Below are 20,569 nucleotides of genomic sequence, written 5' to 3'. Positions count from 1 at the left end.
TGATTTTCCGATGGCGTGAATAAATAGAAATTGTAAAAACTTACGCCAAAACATCAAAGCGAATGTTGCAAAATTGACATATATGTTAGAACACGCAGATTTTTTTTTCCCCTAATGAAAGAGAGTGCCAGGAAAGTTAAAAGAAAATAACATTAAAGAGTGTTGGACAGCAGATGGTAAAACTAGAAGGAGTCTAGAATAGAATACACTTCTCTAGATACGCAACCCTTGTACCACTCAAGCACCACATTTATTTGTAAACACTACCCTATCGTGACAATTTTCCCTGTTGTCTGACCGACTTAACAATACACGGACCAAAACCCGACCTATTTGACTAACAATAGACGGATCGAAACCCACCAGTGACTGATGCCAAACTTTACACGAGTCTTTCAGCCAATACCATCATGGCTATACTGACCAATCACGTTCAACGGACCAGACTTATAACATCATCGACTGACAAACACTATTCACTTGACTCTGAAGATGACTTCCGCTCAGGTTGTCGAAACGTCAGTCACCAACAACAGTTCTTTTCAGAACTGCACTCACCCGGACGATCACTCTATACGAACTCCTCTTGCTTGTCTTACCCCAAAAGAAGGTATCCGCTGACTAGTGTCACGTGACCATATCGCGGGCTCAGGTCAAGAACTCGTCGAAGTCGCGTGATGTTTTGAAGTTGACCGCTGACCAAGTAGTAGGTTTTTGATTGGATCGCGGGCTCAAGCCAGGTTATTACTCTGGGGGAGAGTAACGAGGTACATGCAAAGGCAAAATTTCGGCGGAAATTAAACCCTGGCGTGTTGTTGACTTTTCTTCCGACAATATTCCTTACACAATCGTCCCTGATATATTGCGTACGTAATTTCTACAATCGTGGGTAGACTCATTTGGTAGGGTTTTTTGAAATGTAACTAGAAAAAAATAATGAAATCACACACTGAACAATCACATGCTCACAATTGATAATTTTTTGAGTTTCTGATCCAGGGGAAAATTCCTCTTTTCATTTATGGTTGATTATTGTGATCGCTTTCAGGCTTGGCTATAGCTATATATTGAATTTAAATTTCCCTGGGCATACTCCTTTCAGAAATAAAGCAAACTATGTCGCAAACTGTGGAATTTTCTATCGAGAAAACTAGCTATGGTGTATTGTCATAGCAAATCTCGATTATTAATCACCATCTTTAAAGTCGGGGGCGGTTTATGTTGTATTACCAAGGAAATCCACTCCCGATTTCACTATCTCTGGAAAGACTAAATGAGCTTTTTTTTTTTTAATGTTTATAGTAGCAGATGCACTTAGCTACAACTAGCTAGTTTTCAGGCATGCCACTTAAACTGAGACAAGAAATTTCGAAAATAAACATAATAGGCTTAAAAATCTTAATTGGCGGAAGGCAGACCAGTTGGCTATTTGCAAGCATGACCAAGGAGTTGAACAAAGCTCTCCCGCGAAACAACTCCAGCTCAGTGGTCAGAGCGGGACTTGAATCCGCGACCTCCGGATTTCAAGTCCGGCCTCCCTAACCACTCGGCCACGCTGCCTCTGCCTCTGCCTCTGCCTCTCCCAATTTTATCAAAAAATTACAGGCTCTACTCTCAATTTGCTTGATTTATAATAGAGACGGATCATCTGTCTGGTACGAATTTGGGAAAAGAACGACAGTTCATCTAATAATTCGTCTGTGTATAAATACGCGCAAACAGACAAACCATCCGTATAGACGAAATGAAACTAAAACTAGGCTGTGCGTCGATGATCCGTTTGTTTATCCGTGTTTATACACGGACAAATTATCAGACAAACTACCGTTCTTCGCCCAAGTTGCGTCTCTAGTAAAAATCGAGCCATCCTTAAAACTGGTTTAAAGTTTATTCTGTAGTATTTCTTTCGGGTGTATATATGTACGTGTTCGGAGTAAATTAAATCATTTGAAGATTATTCATCAACAACTGATAATCCAAATACAAAAATCGTGATAGCGTGACAGCATCACAGTTCGTTACCTTCATACTTAGTCCTCACTTCCTTTTCTGCAGCAGGTCCCTCAAACACAGCATTCCTCGCAAACACCTTCACAGTGTACTTGGTATCTCTCTCCAGACCTCCAACAGACAGAAGTATTATAGCAGGGTCAGTTATATTCTCATTCTTTATCTTAGTGTCACCCTTCAGTATAACTACTCGGTATGCTGTGATAGGACTCCCTCCATCATCAGTTGGTGCAGTCCATTTTACTGTTAGTGAAGGCTGTGAAGCGGCTTGAATGTCTAACTGAGCGATGGCTGGGGAGTCTGGCTTCTCTAAGAGAACGAAAAAAAAAAAAGAGAAGAAAGATACGGATAACACAAAAGTTATTAAAGAAGCACGTGGTTTAATATTTCAAAATAAAGAGTTTCATTACTCGAGGTTATTCTGTGCATGAATCCCTTTCTACAGCATCACGAAAAATCACTACTACTCTATTGAATTTTATTTTCTTCTCCAGCTTCTCAGCGGTCCAGAACCCAAAATCCTTGAATCTGATTGGCTAAACGCGCGCGCTCCAGCAGTCCGGATTTTCCCAATCGGACGTCGATTACGGACCGCTCCGAAATTTTCAACTTTGGCAACTTTTCAAGCTTTTTATTACACCGTAAGATAACGTAAAATGTAAACATTCAACACAGAGTCAAATAATTAGGGATTCCAAGCAAACAGTATCGCTTTTTTGCCCGAAATGTCAAACGCACGCGTACGCCAGATTTGAACTAAACGGCTGGAGAAAAAAAATAAACACATTATTTGGCGGTCTTGGTCGCTTCGTATTGGGAACAACTCGGGCGGTACTCAAGACCTCGGGCGCAGTTTTTCCGAATACGGACCTCCCGACGGGAAAATAACATACAGTTATTGTTAACCTTGTCATAGCAAACAAAAAGTAAGATACAGCTCACTTGAAAACTGCGCTTCTATACTGCGCATTTTAGTGATACGTGAACTCTGCTCAGCTAACGGTTACGTGCTTCGCTGTCATCAATTATTTCAGGAAACAGAAGGGTTTGAAAGGTCACGTCTTTGGATTGTGATTGGCAGATTTCGATCCATTTTGTTTCTTCTTTTCTAGGTTCCTTAGATCCTCTCGTAATTATGACTAATGGCAGTCAAAAACGCAATCGTTAGCTAAGTTTGGAACTTCAAATTTCACGTGTTATTGAAAGACGCAGTAAAAAGAAACTTAAAGTCAGCATAAAATACGTCATTTTGAAATTACAACAAAAGGGACCTACTTATTTGTTCTATTTTCACTATCTTGAAATTAGCAGGAGCGAGTCCATTGTCAGCATCGCACTTGTAACCACTGAAATCTTGATTTACGCTCATTTTCACATTCACTGTGTTCTGTGTAGCCGTAACGCTGCTTATTTGACTGCCATCAGGTTTATACCAGGTGAGTGTTGGTGTAGGAACACCATCTGACACACACTCCAACGACACTGTCCGACCAATCCAAGACTTATCAGCTGATGAAGTGACTTCTTTTATTGTAGGCGGATCTAAAAATTTCAAATAACATCTCATATCAAAAAATGCTAGATAACGATGGTTGATAACAGCAAACATGTTTCACAATATGTATAGTGGAATGTATTTCTTGAGAAAGAATAAAATCTGACTCTTCAATGTCAGTCCACCCTCGCCTTCCAGATACCGACTCTAACCACTGAGCTATCAGAGACTATCTGTGAGCAATTTCATACAACCACTAGGTTAACATGCAATAAGGCTCTGTTCCTGAGATCAAAGGATAACTGTGCCATAATCTGTAACGTGGAATGGCGACTTGGATAAAGTGGATAAATAGAGATGCTTACTTGACTGAGTCCTTGCAGCCTAACAAGACGTGTTTAAACACCCAGAAGAAATGCCTAAACAATTTCATGTGTAGCCCGGAGAAAGAGAGTGATTCGCTGTGTGATACATATGTTTGAACTTCGCAAGTTAGGAGAATAAAATGTATGTCATAGAGCAGGTAGAGTTCTTAAGTGTAATAAAGCTTCAACATACTTCAAACGTTTGACGTTAGTTGTTATATTGCATTACTACTGTAATTTGAATTTTTAAAGCATTAGTATTTTAAGCAATATTTTGAACTATTACTGTAATTACATTACCCCACACACGAAAGTGAATGTTAACAAACATAGATTACGTTACCGAGGAGAACTATAATTTTAAATTAATTATTAATAATCAATTAGTTTTATTGAAATATTAGACAATGAAAACCATTTAAAGTTTTGTTTTTATTTATGTCATCATCTCATAACTAAGTAAATTGTTGTAGCAATCAGTGTGTTAACATCAATATACTAGGTGGTACATTATAGGACTGTGCAATTTAATTGAGAGTTACACAAAAAAACTAGTTCCTTAGCTGCTACAATTGTTAGCTAAGGTACTGCAACACCTGATACAACTTTATGACATGATGGAATGTAGACTTACATTGCACAGTAACATAAGCTTGTACTGTCTTATCTTGTCCCACTCCATTGCTTGCAGTACACACGTACATTCCAGTATCACTTCTGTCACTCGTTTGAATGCTTAGTTTCTTTGGCTGAGACAAAATTTGTCCAGCTTTTTTCCATTTGAAAGAAGGATCGGGAAAACCTGAGGCATCACAGCTCACAACAATAGGATTTGTTTCATTTACTGTTAGGTTTTGCGGCAAGGCGGTAAACTGGACTGGAACTAAACAGAAAAGAACAATGAAACTAAATTAGCCGTCTGTCCACGGCTTTCGTCTTCACAGTATTGCCATTTTCATAGAATTTTTTATTACCTTTTCCAATTAATAGATAGGTCGGTTCACCACCTATGAATTCATTTTTCATTTGACCCTTAACGTTTACCTAAGTCGAATTAGGAAGACGCAAACACGACAGAGACGACAGCAATGTTCGTGAATTGGTCTAAATTGCGCTAACTGCAAAATTTAATGAAAACGGTTCTTTTAAGTGAAAATAACCCACAGCCATTGAATGCCAAACATGTTACTCACCATTTACGTTAAGTATCACGGTGGCCTCTGGTCCATCTCCAACATCATTACTTGGTACACATTTGTACGTGCCATAGCGCTGAGACCGCTGTACATTGTTGATGGTGTATTGATTGTCATTACTGTCTTTGACGACATCTGTATCATTCAAATAAAACTTGTACCATGACACTTGTGGCTTAGCTGCCGTGACGTGACATGTGAACGTTACTGATCCTCCTTGTGTGACGGTATTATCAGCTGCACTAGTGTTCAGTGTTGTACCTTCAGGTTTGTCTAGTGATGTTAATCAAGAAGGAACCTTAAAATCTAATTAATATCGCTGACGTTTTTTGCTGGAACCTAATTAAAATTGTCCTAAATTAGCTATCACAGACCTCTCAATATTTAATCAAACTGGAATTACAATTGACGAGAAAATCTTCGGGAGAATGGATAGCCGTGAACACTGAGGGCTGGTTTTCAACATTGCGTCTGCGTATGTCGGGTTATCCTTATATTTATGTGCTAGTGAAAGTCAACCTTAGTAAAATAATTTTGATATTTCAAAAAGATGGGAAAAGATTCTAAGTACTAAGTTTAACTTGGTTACGAGGCTAATAGCAATTAAACAAAATAGATAATCAACAGTCTCTTTAACTCTCCTCAGCATCAGAATTTATCGGTAAGCGTGACAAAAGTGCGGGCAGAAATAATGAGATAAACCAGGAGCCATAATCGGGGATGGAGACCGTAAGTCTTGGGATCCGCGCGCACCTATGATATGGGACAATTTTTCTATTTTTAGGACAAATTGCGCCATCCTGACGTCATATATCCGCGCGGATCCACGCACATGTCGGGGGCTCTCGCGTGGATGTTGCTGCGTTGCGTGATCAAATGGTGAGAGTTGCGAGATTCTCTTGCAGATTTTTCACAGCGATAGCAGGGAATAAGGCGGGGAATGATAACCAGGGCTCTTACATGTAGTTTTATGCTCTGAGCTAATGGAAAAGGTGAATTTTCAGGGTCGAAAACATAGGGTTAAGTGAAAAAATACTTTGAAAATGGACGAAGAAACACTTATAGCATTTGCGATGACTCTAGAAGAAAAAATTGGATGCGTTGATCTTGCACCAAGAAACTAAGAAAGCATACGGCTAGTACCACAACCTCGTCAAAGGGCCGCGTTACTTTGGCGAGAATCAAGTTATTTCAGGTAAACCAGATTAACCTTCCTGATCTCATTTGACAGCCGCGGAGGACTGTCAATACGTTTTCAAGTAGACGTCCCAAATTTGACAGTAGACATTGTTTTACTTTTCGAGCGCCGAAGGCGCGAGCCCTCTAGAGGGGTGTGAGGACATGCCCCGCCAGAAAATGTTTGAAATTTAGATGCTTGGAGATCGTAGTTTCAGCGTTTTCCAGTCGGTATTTTTCAGTCAATATTTAGGCCTAAAGAACAGTTAAACCTATGACTATATTTACCATGGTTTGTGTTAAACAACTGTTCTTTCAACGGTCTCAATCCTTTGCTCTGCTCACTTCGGCCGCGTAAAAAAGTAATGGATGGTAATGCTTCGGGGGTCTTCCAAGAACACGAGGTAGACCCCCGAAGCACTACTGAAGCACTACCATACATTACTTCAGGAGAAGGAGTTATCCTCGGTTGTACAAAGGATCCTGCCTAAAACCATTGCGGATTCAGTAATCGAGACTAGGTTCAAGACTCGCACATCTCTACGTTCTTCCGAAAACCCACAAGAAGAATCTAGCCATGCATCCAATTCTATTAGCCACGGGAATGTACAACTACAAGCTTGCAAATTGGCTGGATGAGAAGCTAAAACCCCTGTCCGTCAACGACCACACAATCAGCGACATATTCCTATTTGCCGACGAACTCCATGAGATGGAAATCAAAGACCACGACAATTTGGTGTCGTATGATGTATCTCCACTTTTCACTAACGTACCTGTGGATGAAACCATCGAAAGCATCGCAGAACGAGCCTTTAAAGACGATTGGTTTAACAAAGAACACAGTGTTGACACCACGAAGTCGGATTTGATAAAGCTGTTGAGAATCGCCACAATTATCAGCTCTTTCAGTTTGAAGGATATCTGTACTTTGTTCTATGTTTCTTCATCGCTACTTTAGGGACCGGCAATTATTTACTGGCGGGGGAAGGGCCACTAAACTGAGAAAAAGTTTGGCTAAGAAGTTGTGGTCCTCCCCCATAAAGGGTTTAAAAAAAATTGACCCCCCAAAAACTCAAATAAAAAAATTGTGACTCTCCCCAACAGCAAAACAGTAAAACAGTGGTTTATAAATAACTCTCAGCTTTTCCTATAGTCAGATATCAACCTTGTTTGATAGAATCAATAATACAGATATCGTCCTTAAAATACGCCAGTATCAAAGATACCATATGTCGCTTTTGGCTAATTATATTGATCATTCTTGATTTCTTACTCTAAAAAAAGGGATGAGCGTCTTTGAAGCAGAAAGGCTTCTTAAAGCATACAAACAAGGAAACAATTCCCCTGTGAATGAGCCAGTGACTGGTACGGAAACAAGTTCATCTGAGCTACAAATACGGAGAGACAAGGCGCTTGGTTGGGTTCCAAATCCACGAACACCAATGAACCACTTCTACAACCAAGTGTATGAATCCTTTTTTGTTGAAAATGTCTCCTTTTTAGCTGTATCCAAAAAAAAGTTTTCGGAAGAGTTCCACAAGGAGGCGAGGCGCCAGTACACGGTACGCCAAGAAGTTAAGAAGGTGAAGAGGAAAACACAGCAGCTGGAGAACACAGAAAACCGCTCCACAGCTGGCTACCTACTGAGGGAGAACCACACATTAAAGCCCCATGATTCCAGCATTACAACAATGAACTTAAATCAAATGGAACAGGTAGAAAACTTTGTACAAGAAATTGAAAACAAAGTGACGAGTGATTTACAGTCCTCAATTCTTGCAAACGGAAAAATTAAAGCTGGCCGAAGAACATCATACAAGTTTGACGAGGACGTAATTTCTGAGCTGCCAGTTAAAACCAAGCTGGTTTCCACAAGATCAAAGATAATTGACCTTGGAAGGAAAGCCTCGAATCTCTTTCAGGTAGATTTTGGAGCCTTTAAGAGAATATCGCGATCGAAAAAACAGAACAGACACCGTGCGGCAAAACGTAAGGCTATGCGTACCTCTCAGAGGACGTCAGAAGTTATGAAAAAGATCGCCCCTGGATTAGACGAGGACTCTCGCTGTGAAGAAAGTCATATAGTAAAGGAAAAAAATTGAAAAATTGAACAAAAGAGAGAAGAAATGATTGGAGTTATTGGTATGCCAACATGATACAGCTCGGCTTAGCAGTGACGCAAGGGCCTACCTCTCGAACCTACTAGGCAAAAATGGAGGCAATGCTGTAACCAGTACCAGTAGTTACCACGGCGACGACAATGAAGATGATGATGATCTGAATGATGATGATGATGATGATGATGATGGTGACGACGCCGGATACGATGATGACGATAACTGCCGCGTTTTTGAAGCGGCCAGCCGAATCAGTCCAGTGCAGAAGAAGACTTCAGATGACCATTATGGCCCATACTGGGATAATTCCCCAACTTGCACACCATACCTGGATCACGTGTCAGACTAACTGTCAGAAGTTTTCTATATTATTTTAATTCTCGAAGAAAATATTGTTTCTGTTCAAAAAGTGCAGCATATTATTGGGTATCATTAGTTATAAGCAATTGCAATGTGTGGTGCACGTGCGCAAGTCAGAAATGGAACTTTTGCAGTTTTTAGCTGCTACTGGTCATGACATCTTCTCATGTGTGGTATTTTTAAATTAATTATTTTGTACAAACTTCGTACAACAAATGAATCATGTAAGAAACCGACACAAATACAAAGTGTTTCATTGAACAGTTATGCCTTTAACAAAGATCTTTTGTATTCATAATACATGTACTTTTATTACAGGCTCGTATTTCACTTTTCATCCTGAAGCCAGTGACAAATTAAACTCCACGGGGTAGAGTGACCCAAATCAAGAGAACTCTGAGTTCAAAGACTCGTGGTAAATACTTATAATCTCAAAAAATCGTAGCCCTCCCCTGAATTTAATTTTTTTTTTTAAACGTCCCTCCCCAAAGTGGAGCTCAAAAATAGTGACCCTCCCCCCAAATATAGTGGCCCTCCCTCCCCCAGTAAATAATGACCGGTCCCTTAGTAGGTTTTATTCTACTGACTGGTCATTAAGGTAGTCGATAAGGTACGAAAATGATTTAAAGTATTGAAGCTGTTGACCCCAACACTGAACTGAACTCCATCTCAGTTTTCTTAGTTGATTATGTATTCATTCAGCAAAGCCAGTTCTAATTTGACAGCTGTGTACGCGTCATCAGTCATCATTAAATCTGATCACAAACTTGACCGAGAGAGCGTATTTGATCTTGGCAAACTTCGGGCATATCACAGATATCCTTCCTCAGCTAGCAGGGGTAATATATATATGTTATTGGCCGGCTGGGAGGTCCGTATGAGGAAAAACTGTTACCGAGGTCTTGAAAATGCTGCCCGAGGCCGCAGGCCGATGGTACTGAGCATTTTCAAGCCCGAGGTCACAGTTTTTCACTATACGGACCGACCATAAGCCGGCCAGTAACATCTTTATCTTTTTTTCCTGCGGTAAATTGGCTTACAAGTGGGTTTGTTTACGCAACTTTGCCATTGAATCGGCTTACGCGCCGTCTACAAACCATTCGTAAAAAATCCAACGAGCGAACGAGCGAGCAACTCAGATACTAGACAAAGAAAGATGTATTAAAGAACAGATTTATTTCGAACTACTTTATGTTAGTTGCATTTAGTTCACCAGTTGAGTTCTCCAAAATTGTTTTTCCGGTGTGAAATTTCGTGCAAATTTTGAATTCGTGTATAGGACGGTCGGTAGCTTTAAGAATTCATTCAACTGGGCGGTTGGAGCGACTCCGCTTCTAACTGGCCGCATAGAATAAGTTTCTTGTCAGGAAATTATATTTCGTTATAATTCAGACTTCTCGTTTGGAGTAGCAACTAGCATGCGCAATTAGGATACCGTGCTAAACAAACCCAAATTTAAGCGATAAGGATTTCCTTGAATGAGTTCACTCGTTTAATACTGTAATGCACCATCTGATGGTGTAATCGGACCCAATCCACTTAAGTTCTCCAATGTACTTTTGTCAGATATAAATTTCCAAACTATTATTTTATACATGGCGTCCTCGAGATGAGGCAGTTGCAAAAAAAAAGCACTAGAGGGAAGTTTTGAAAGACAATATAAACAGCTGCTGTTCATCCTCAGCAAAAATAAAAGAAAAAAGGAAAAAGAAAAGATCCTTTTTACCGCCCGGATTTTAACCAGTGACCCCAGAACAGTAGACCAATACTGAGTCGTCGCATGAAGACATGACGCAGTTATTAACTGTTTAACAATTATACATACAGACGCTTCACAAAATTGCTAATTACTCAGCTCTAGTGGACACGTTCGGGAAATAAAATCTTGTCATGTAGGTTATTTCTGTGGTTATGATGTTGAGTACTTTCAGAAATGCAAAGAACAAATGAGAAACATTGCCAATGAAAAACAAATCATTCAGCGTGTGAGGAAATCGTTTCACCTGAAACATGTAAAATATCGTGCAAGCGACTCGCAATCCACTGTGAAGGTCAGTAGATGCAAGAAATGTCGAAGAGAAGCGAAGGTGCGAAGGAAAAGCGAGAGAAAGAGAAAAGGAAGGAGTCAAATTCACACCCATAGCTAGAACTCGAAAAGCAGCTGGGGAATTTTCTAAGTAAAAAAAAAAACCGTTTCTTTACTTTCACAAAACACGCACGCACGCACAAAAAAAACACAGACACTTTAGTTTTCGATCAGGAACTAACTGGTCTAGTTTTCATGAGACAGTCTCCATAAAAATAGTTTCGTATATCACATTGATGTCATCAGTTCATAAATATCAGCGATTCAAAAACATTACTTACAATGAACCACAAGTGTCGTGTGATTTTCAGCACTTCCTACTGAGTTGTTGGCTCTACAGGTGTACTGTCCACCATCTGCTCTCTTTATGCTACTGAAAGTCAATAACGCTGTATTCTTCCCTGAATTTTTCACTTTTCCATTTCTGATCCATTGTACATCTGGGTCTGGTATCCCTGATGCTGTACAGGTGATACTGACCGCTGACCCCTCAATGTAACTTGATTGTACCGTAAGCCCGTCTATCTGTGGTACCGCTACAAAAGATAGTTGAAATGTTATGACAAGGGTTCTTAATGAGCACACGAAAGTTTCATAAAATTTTAAAATGGGGAACAAATATTTCGACCTGATCACTACTAAAATATTACGAGAGCATTAAAAATAAATGACATGCAATACATACAGAAGCGACGACGTTTAACTAAGATGTCTCAAAGAATAGTTACCCAGGAAATTTCAAGACAAACAAAGAATGGATTCTTCGCATACATAAAAGTAACTGAAATCGGTAGGATGAGGACGAGAGTTTGAACTGATTCATAGGGGAGCTCCCTCCCACCAAAGGCGCGTTAGAGGAGCCTCATTGCTTCGAAAATTTGGCAACTAATCGAGCTAAGAAATTTTGTCCGTCTCTCCGTCCTTCCTTCCGTATACACGCTCCCTTGTGTAAACCAATATGAAATGTCACACTCTGCAATACATAACGCGTGTCGCGGCAAGCTTCCAAGGTCTAGATTCTGTTCATAACACAGAAATTACCTCTTTTTGCTTTAAAATGGAAAGTAGAAACCGTAAACGATATTTAAGAGACACTGACGAGTAAAATCATGGGTTACAGGGTCATAAAAACCTTTTATGTTAAGAATACCTGGAAATTCAGTGTTTTCCTTCGATGGCCGAAAAGTGTTTTTAATATTGATCGCCGATATAATGCAGCTCTAAGGACTTCAGAAAACAAAATGGTAATGTACAGTATTTTTCGACGTTGAATTCGATTCTTTAAACGACTGGTAAAGCTACAGCCGAAAAAATGACTGCTTCAGCATAAATAATTTTAACAATAATAAACTTGAAGGATAATTCCCGCAATGGAGGTGGCTTTTGGTGGATATAATATCCACCACTATCCACAGACACTGAGGGAATAATTGTCAAAGCAGCAGGATAAAAAAAAAACGAAAAAAATGAGTGCAGAAAGTCCCTCGAATTTTGAATTCTCCCTTGATTCGCCAAAAAATGTGCAACAGTGCAAAAAAAGTCACTTGATTCATCATATGATCAGCAACAGAAATCAAATGTGTTTCGTATAGTTAGTGAAATTACAAAACGGTTAACACAGCGGGAAAAGTGGTTGATTAGTTGATTTATCGAAAAGATTAGGTCATAACAGTCTTCACAACGTTTGCAACAATTTTCTGCCCGGAAGACTGATTCATGCAGACTGAAAAGAACAACCGACTTTTTGTCGTAGAAACTCCCGTCGTGTTTTCTAAAACTTTTATAGGTACAGGTCACGTTGGTCGGCTACAAAAGGAGTTGTTAAGTCTCCCTGATTTTAATAGATTTCATAAGTTTTATTGTTTTAATTTCGCTAACCTCTAAACAATAACACTTAAGTTGCTTTGTCTAAGTTGTTGTAAATTGCAACTGTAAAGAAACAGTTTTGTGTCGGTTTTCGGACTATTCGCCGATACCAAACCTTTTTTTTTTCAAGCATCTGAGCGGGCCGGAATCGTAAATCCTCGAATTTGATTGGCTAATCATAAGCACGTGACCGGTCCAGCTTTTTACGATGCGGCCCACGGACAGGATTTTTTCCCCGCTGCCTAAATTTCGTTCCTAAAAGTTAGCGGTAATCGTCAATCTTTTGCCTTTTTTACATATCCATCGACGATTGGTCAACGCAAGTTTATCTCTGTTCATTTTAAAATGGCAAGGAAAGTCACTGTAAGTAAATTCAATTGAGTGTTTTGAAGTCGTGAGAGTTTGCTTGGTTGTTTGTAGCTTTGCGCTGTAATGGCACGTAATCCTGTGTTTCAGTCTCGCTGTAGAATTTGAGTCAATTTCAGTCGAGTATACCTCTCTGATCGTTGCTGTACTTAGGAGAATTTCTGTGGAATACACTTAAAAAATTTCCTCGCTTTTTGCTATTCAATCTACGCTAGAAAAGTCTGATTTCAAGTGATGTTAAAAGCAACGACTGACAGAAATTGTTTTTGTAGTAAAACTTCAAACTCCGCACGAAATTTCGCACCGCAGAAACAATTTTGGAGAACTTGACTGGTGAAATAAATGCAACTAACATAAAGAAGTTCGAAAAAAATCTGTTCTTTAATACATCTTTCTTTGTGTACTATCTAAGTTACTCACTCGTTGCCAAAATTTTTTACAAATCGTTAGTAGACGGCGCGCAAGCCGATTCAATGACAAGAGTTGCGTAAACAAACCCATTTGAATTGTAATCTGTAAAACCTATTTACTGTTGAAAAAAAAAAATGGGGAAACGAGGAATCGAGAAACGGGGAACGGGGAACGGGGAACGGGGAACGGGGAACGGGGAATCTCTAAAAGGGGGAATCTCTAAAAGGGGGAATCTCTAAAAGGAGGCCGTCTCTAAAAGGGGGAATCTCTAAGAGGGGGAATCTCTAAGAGGGGGAATCTCTAAAAGGGGGAATCTCTAAACGGGGGAATCTCTAAAAGAGGGAATCTCTAAAAGGGTGAATCTCTAAAAGGGGCAATCTCTAAAAGGGGCAATCTCTAAAAGGAGCAATCTCTAAAAGGGGGAAACTCTAAGAGGGGGAATCTCTAAAAGGGGGAATCTCTAAAAGGGGGAATCTCTAAACGGGGGAATCTATAAAAGGGTGAATCTCTAAAAGGGGGAATCTCTAAAAGGGGGAATCTCTAAAAGGGGGAATCTTTAAAAGTGGGAATCTTTAAAATGGGGAATCTTTAAAAGCGGGAATCCTTAAAAGCGGGAATTTTTAAAAGCGGGAATCATTAAAAGCGGGAATCATTAAAACGGAGAATCTTTAAAAGTGGTAATCTTAAAAATGAGAAATTTTCAATGCTTATGGACTTCGAACATGCTCTCAAGTGGGAAATTTGCGAAACAAAATTGCATCGCTCGGCTCGGCTTCCCTTTGCTTGCCAAATATTTCTTTTCGTCCGTTCTACACGATCTCGCTAGAACGCCTGTTCGCAGGATAAAACATCTTTTAATAAATCTTTTTAATAACCAGGTAAAGTTATTATTAGTAGTTATTCCTGCCTCTGACATTGCGCAATCTAGCCATTTTGCAGGAAATGTCACAGGAACGCGCAAAGGTCAAGTTTAAAAACTTAATCTCCTCAGGGAATGTATCTGTCAGGTTATATCTGTCGGAATATATATCTCAGGTTTATATGTATATGTCACTTTGTTCCACACGTTGGTTGATGAAAGAAAAACGACAATACGGGATTGTTATTCGCTGACGAACAAATTTTAACCTACATTTTATCCGGACTTGTTCTTTGTGACCACTTTTGTCAAGATGTCGCGACAAGATCTGTTGTCATCGTTCACTGTGCTAAAACATACTTGGTGGGTTGTTTAACGTTTTGAAAATTTTGCCGATATGAACGGAAGTTTATTACGGCGTTAGTTTACAGACATATAGATTATCTTCCATTGAGGAAATTTCAAACTCCATTACAATAATTTTCTAGTTCCAAAAAATTTGAATGGGCGACTTTGGAAACGATATGAATGCATGAATCGCCAACTGCTCGCGGGAGTTTTGATTCAAGGTGTCGCGTCGGTGGTAAGGAGAATTTAGAGTTTCATGCCATTTTTCACAATACTTCCTAGAGAAATTCCTTTGTCCTAGTCAGAGATTTTGGCGGGAATTTGCTCATTATAATCAGTGATTCCTTGTTAATCCAGACCGCTCTTTGCGCCATGCCGTCAGGTGGAGAGGAATTTAAAGTTCCTCTGCCATTTACTTTTCGAAAGAAAAAGGTCGGTAAGTTCCAAGGTCTTCCACATTAAGTGGGATGACCTCAGCACACAAGATGTTATCGGACAAGGTTCATTTGGTGCCGTATTAAGAACTAAATATTCCCTGAACGCAATCAGTGGACGTCGTAGTGCAGAAACTGCTCTCGTCCTCTGCGGACTTTGTTGAAGTTTTTGTTAAAGAGGCCACATTGTTGTCAAAGCTACGCCACGAAACCATCGTTCAATTCAAAGCTGTTTGCCAGGACCCCATGGCAATTATGGAAGATTACGTGTATTTCGATATTGAAGTTTTCGGCGATGAAGGAAAGCTGAACTCGTTAAACGAGTTAATGTACCTTATCGACAGTCAAGACTGCAATGGAATAGAGGGCACATTTATGGATAACATTGCCGCTGATGTTGCAGGAGGACTGCTCTACTTGCACGAAAATGGAATAGCGCACAGGGACTTGAAACCGGCAAATGTGTTGTTAGCAATCACCACTATCGTGCGGAGATGGATCGAAATAAGATAGCTTATGCGTGGAAACACGAGCCTGTGATATGTAAGCTCACTGATTTTGGCGAAAGCCGATCGCTAGATATCCAAACGAGATCTGTACGTCACTCCTGAACTAAGAATATACATAGAAACTTTAGGGCTTAGAACATAGGCACATATCGTTGCCAGGTTTGTTAGTTTTGTTCTGTTGTTTTGGAGTGCTTGACGAAATCCTGCTTTTTGGTTTAAAATACGATAAAGGCAGATATTGTTCAGTCGCCATCAATTTGTAGGAGCTGAGAAAACACTAAGAAAACACTAAGAATATACTGTTATGAAAATTTGTTATTTGACTTTGTGGTTTAGAATAAATTAAATTATCGTTTTGTCTACAGGACAAAAAAAGGATCATGAGAGTAATATCAAGAGTGAGGGGTGTAAAAAAACTTACAGATTCCCCCTTTTAGAGATTCCCCCTTTTGAAATTCCCCCTTTTAGAGATTCCCCCGTTTAGAGATTGCCCCTTTTAGAGATTGCCCCTTTTAGAGATTGCCCCTTTTAGAGATTTCTCCTTTTAGAGATTCCCCCTTTTAGAGATTCCCTCTTTCAGAGATTCCCTCTTTTAGAGATTGCTCCTTTTAGAGATTGCCCCTTTTAGAGATTGCCCCTTTTAGAGATTGCCCCTTTTAGAGATTCCTCCTTTTAGAGATTCCCCCTTTTAGAGATTCCCCCTTTTAGAGATTCCCTCTTTCAGAGATTCCCTCTTTTAGAGATTGCCCCTTTTAGAGATTGCCCCTTTTAGAGATTGCCCCTTTTAGAGATTCCCCCTTTTAGAGATTCCCCCTTTTAGAGATTCCCTCTTTCAGGGATTCCCTCTTTTAGAGATTCCCCCTTTTAGAGATTTCCCCTTTTAGAGATTCCCTCTTTTAGAGATTCCCTCTTTTAGAGATTCCCTCTTTTAGTGATTCCCTCTTTTAGAGATTCCCCCTTTTAGAGATTGCCCCTTTTAGAGATTCCCCCTTTTAGAGATTCCCCCGTTTAGAGATTCTCCCTTTTAAAGATTCCCCCTGTTAGAGATTCCCTGTTTTAGAGATTCCCTGTTTTAGAGATTCCCTGTTTTAGAGATTCCCTCTTTTAGAGATTCCCTCTTTCAGAGATTCCCTCTTTTAGAGATTCCCCCTCTTAGAGATTCCCCCTTTTAGAGATTCCCTCTTTTAGAGATTCCCTCTTTTAGAGATTCCACCTTTTAGAGATTCCCCCTTTTAGAGATTCCCCCTTTTAGAGATTCCCCCTTTTAGAGATTCCCCCTTTTAGAGATTCCCCCTTTTAGAGATTCTCCTTTTTAGAGATTCCCTCTTTTAGAGATTCCACCTTTTAGAGATTCCCCGTTTTAGAGATTCCCCCTTTTAGAGATTCTCCATTTTAGAGATTCCCTCTTTTAGAGATTCCCCCTTTTAGAGATTTCCCCGTTCCCCGTTCCCCGTTCCTCAATTCCTCATTCCTCGTTTTAGAGCCAAAAAAAAATAGACATGTTGTTTGCCGGCTTAGAGTCGGTCCGTATAGTCAAAACTGTGACCTTGGGCTTGAAAATGCTGCCCTCGGCCTGCGGCCTCGGGCAGTATTTTCAAGACCTCAGTCACAGTTTTTCACTATACGGTCCTCCCAGCCGGCAAATAACATATATGTATTTTTAAATACTACCAAGCCGAATTTTATAGTTCTCTTTGTGCTGTTGGGAGCAGCTGTTTCATAGACTGCTAAAATTTCTTCTCCTGTTACGCCGGGTTGGATTTGCTTACGACTCTCACAAGCTGCAAGAATGCATGAAAAGCACTAAATGCATCTCTTCGCACATTGTTTAAGGCGATTTCCTGGTTTTTTTATGGTCAATTGAATGTCCACGCCATCTGTGTTATTTTTTGTTGTAAATGACACAGTGTATTGATGATTGCATTCTCTTGTTAGGTGAGTATATTAAAAAAGTAATCGTCCCCGCCAACAACACATCAACAACACAGTGTGTTTTTGGCCAAGAGAGAAGTTTATTTCCACATCCGAAGACACGAAATAAGAACCATGGAACATCAAAAGAAATAAACCTCCCTGCCACCAAAAACCCAGCCAAAAACCAACCTTGTCCAAAAAGGATAAACTAAGGCGAGGAATAATATGATTACACATGAATAATTTTTTCTATATTATCAAATTTTAATTAACATGATAAGACGCAACTTTTGGCAAAGTTTGAAAAAAATCTGTACATAGGGTTCAGAGCTACCTAAACATTTTGGAAATTATATGTGGCTCTGAATCGATCTATTTTTGTAATTGTTCAGTGAATTCGAGGACAAGAAAACGTGGTTATTTTGTGTTACTCAATGCAAATTGAGTCTTCAGTGTCACTGGGAGTTAGACCGACTTGGAAACTCGGTTTCACTTTGCATGAGTTCTGATGGACTCTCAGCGTGCAAAGAGAGTCAAGTTTATTTGCACAATTTGATCGTTACGTTGATTACCTGCTGTTAGAATAAAGTAACACCGGAAGTTCTCGGGTGCTCAACCGGCTGCTCATTTGCCTAAATCGCATCACCTCTATAACTCGATCCTTCTAGCTAAGCTATCACTCGTCAAAAAGCACAAATGAGACAGGAACGAAGGCGGATTTCCAAACTACAACTTAAGCCCTTTTGAAGTCATAGACAAGAAAGAAGAAAGAGGAAGAATTGCCAGTTTGGAGCAAGGCTGGTGCTGATATAAAACGAAATGTGCCATTTGTGAAAAGGTTGCCTGCCCATCAAGAGTAACCAGGAACCAAGCACGCAAAGTAGCAAAAGGAGAGACAGAACATCCAAAGTCTACTAGTTCGCCGATGCCTGTGTAGCAGACTGCCAGCCCACGTTCACTTTAAGATGGTTAGTCCGAGACGAACTCGAAATGTTAGACTACCTACACGATTTGATGCCTTTGAACTGTTTAAAGGATAGTTGGACACCAAGCCCTTAATGACTGGCCCTAAGGAAAACAGTGAGTTTTGTTTCCCCGAGACCCTCAATGTTGGAAGACTGAGGTCGAGGGGAAACAAAACTCACTATTTCCGGCGGGCCCAGTCATTGAGTGTTTTGTTATACCGCTTGCAGCGGGCTGGCTCACAAATTTACCGCGGTTTCAAGGAGCACGACCTGATCACGTGCGAGTCTAAAGTTCAAGTTGTTGTTTACGTAGGGAGTTAGTGAGTTTTGTTCGCCCTAGGGTGCTAGTGAGTTTTAACCCACGACACTAACATGTTCTCCTCCAATCGGAAACGTATTTGAGTTGGGAGGTATAACAATGCTATTTTTTGGCCCATCGTTATTATGTTAGGAGTCCCGACTGAACTTTATGTATAGGAATGCCCGGCCCAGCGTATGTACCACATTACGAGCCTTGCAACTAGAATCAATAGAAGAACAGACTACTCAGGCATTTGCTTTATAGAACATTCGGACCATTTACAAGTCGTCGGCAAGTCCCAGACTGATCATTCTGATTTTTTTCCATTTCAGACAGCGCAAAAACTTTCAAAGCCATGGCTCAACCCAGGAAGGGGGGGGAACTCCCATATAAAAGGATGGGGTGCTCGTCGTACCATTTAATAAATGATAATGATAATAATAATAATAATAATAATAATAATAAACATCGTGAGGTTCATAAAAGCAATAATAATATTTTTTTTTTCAATAATAATAAACGATCTTTATTGAGTACTTTTTCACACAAACTTAAATCTTACATTTATCTGGCAAAAGTTCAGTTCCTAAGGTTTTTCCCTAAAGTAATTCCTGTGAAAATTTCAATTATACTCTGTAACCATTTACAAGCATTAAGAGGCTATGTACACATGTAGGGTAATGGGCTCCTTACACAAGTAAAAGTAAAATAATGTGAAATGATAGTTATGTGTATACTCTAGGCAATTCCTACCCTACATGTCCCTCTTTTTAACAGAGGAAAGAATAAATGTTGTTGAAATGTTAAAGGAAAAAAAAGCTTAAATCTAAAAGAAAAAAAACCAGTATTAAAACTAAGAGTTTTGTAATAATAATAACAATAATATTAATGATGATGATAATAATAATAATAATAATGACAATAGTAATAATAGTAACAATAATAATAATAATAATGACAATAGTAATAATAGTAACAATAATAATAATAATAATAATAATAATTTATATTGCGCAGATTACATGAATATGATCACCTGCGCATAAGGGGTGACAAGAGCGGTTTTGGTACGTCTTAGGGAGTTCAACCTCAAAAGGTCCACAGCGGGAGCTTTTCTGGAAAAATATGACAGGAGATAATGTTTTGCTTCAGAATTGGTACCTCTTAGGGGTGAAAAAAAAAAATTCAAGCTAAGGCCGCAAAACAGCATCTTGGCACCTCTTAGGGGTTCTTTTCAAAATTTCTGACGAGTACCCCCATCTTTTCCAAATGAGAGTTGCCCCCCCCCGGGGGAGGGGGGGGCTCAAGAGCTTGAAAGAACGCAAACTCAAGTTCTTGAAAACAGATGTTTCACAACAGTTCCTTTCCAGCCATGACATCACCTGGAATTTCATAACGGAAAGAGCTTCGTGGTGGAGAGAATTCTAGGAAAGGGATAAAGGGCTGGTGAAAAGATGCTTTAAGAAGACAGTAGGGAAAACCTGTCTGAACCAGGAGCCATAATCGGGGACGGAGACCGTAAGCACGCGCCATTTCTAGTATTGGGGTTGTCCCCATGATATGGGACAATAATTCTATTTTTAGAACAAATTGCACCATCGCCTGTGGCACACGCGCGTACATGCTGTGAGGATTTTTGCGGATGTCGCGCGGGGGAAATGGTGTCCGAAATTCCCGAAATTTTTCATGTTTTTGGCCCACAACTCAACGCGCTTACGTCTGTTGGAATTTTGCTTAAGTATTTTCGTTGTAAGCTGCTCCAGTTTGAGTGAAGTAAGACAGTGTCGA

At 39.8% G+C, this 20,569-nt stretch overlaps 2 protein-coding genes across 4 annotated transcripts in view; one reads left to right on the top strand and one right to left on the bottom strand.

Annotated features, from left to right (window-relative positions):
• Window positions 1-8,755, top strand: part of LOC145492428 (uncharacterized) — a 456,732-nt gene extending 447,977 nt beyond the window's left edge. The window contains exon 6 of one of the 2 annotated variants that reach the window (XM_081471875.1): window positions 6,092-8,755. In XM_081471875.1, the coding sequence (XP_081328001.1) occupies window positions 7,532-8,347 (816 nt within the window). In that variant the 5' untranslated portion in view covers window positions 6,092-7,531 and the 3' untranslated portion in view covers window positions 8,348-8,755. Of the gene's footprint in view, window positions 1-5,762 lie in introns of both variants that reach the window. The other variant, XM_081471876.1, reaches the window with a different exon arrangement.
• The window catches only part of LOC145492319 (neural cell adhesion molecule 1-like), a 30,833-nt gene that overhangs the window by 734 nt on the left and 9,530 nt on the right, over window positions 1-20,569 (bottom strand). For both annotated transcript variants that reach the window (XM_081471747.1, XM_081471746.1), the window contains exons 3-7: window positions 11,090-11,344; window positions 5,064-5,339; window positions 4,505-4,753; window positions 3,286-3,552; window positions 2,023-2,319 (exon numbers count right to left, since the gene is read on the bottom strand). In XM_081471747.1, coding sequence (XP_081327873.1) covers window positions 2,023-2,319; window positions 3,286-3,552; window positions 4,505-4,753; window positions 5,064-5,339; window positions 11,090-11,344 — 1,344 coding nt within the window. The remainder of the gene's footprint in view (window positions 1-2,022; window positions 2,320-3,285; window positions 3,553-4,504; window positions 4,754-5,063; window positions 5,340-11,089; window positions 11,345-20,569) is intronic.

Source organism: Orbicella franksi, chromosome 7 (genome assembly GCF_964199315.1).
Source record: "Orbicella franksi chromosome 7, jaOrbFran1.1, whole genome shotgun sequence".
Lineage (NCBI taxonomy): Eukaryota > Metazoa > Cnidaria > Anthozoa > Scleractinia > Merulinidae > Orbicella > Orbicella franksi.
Note: the sequence above shows the minus strand (reverse complement) of the source record. Positions and strands in the feature narration are given on the sequence as shown.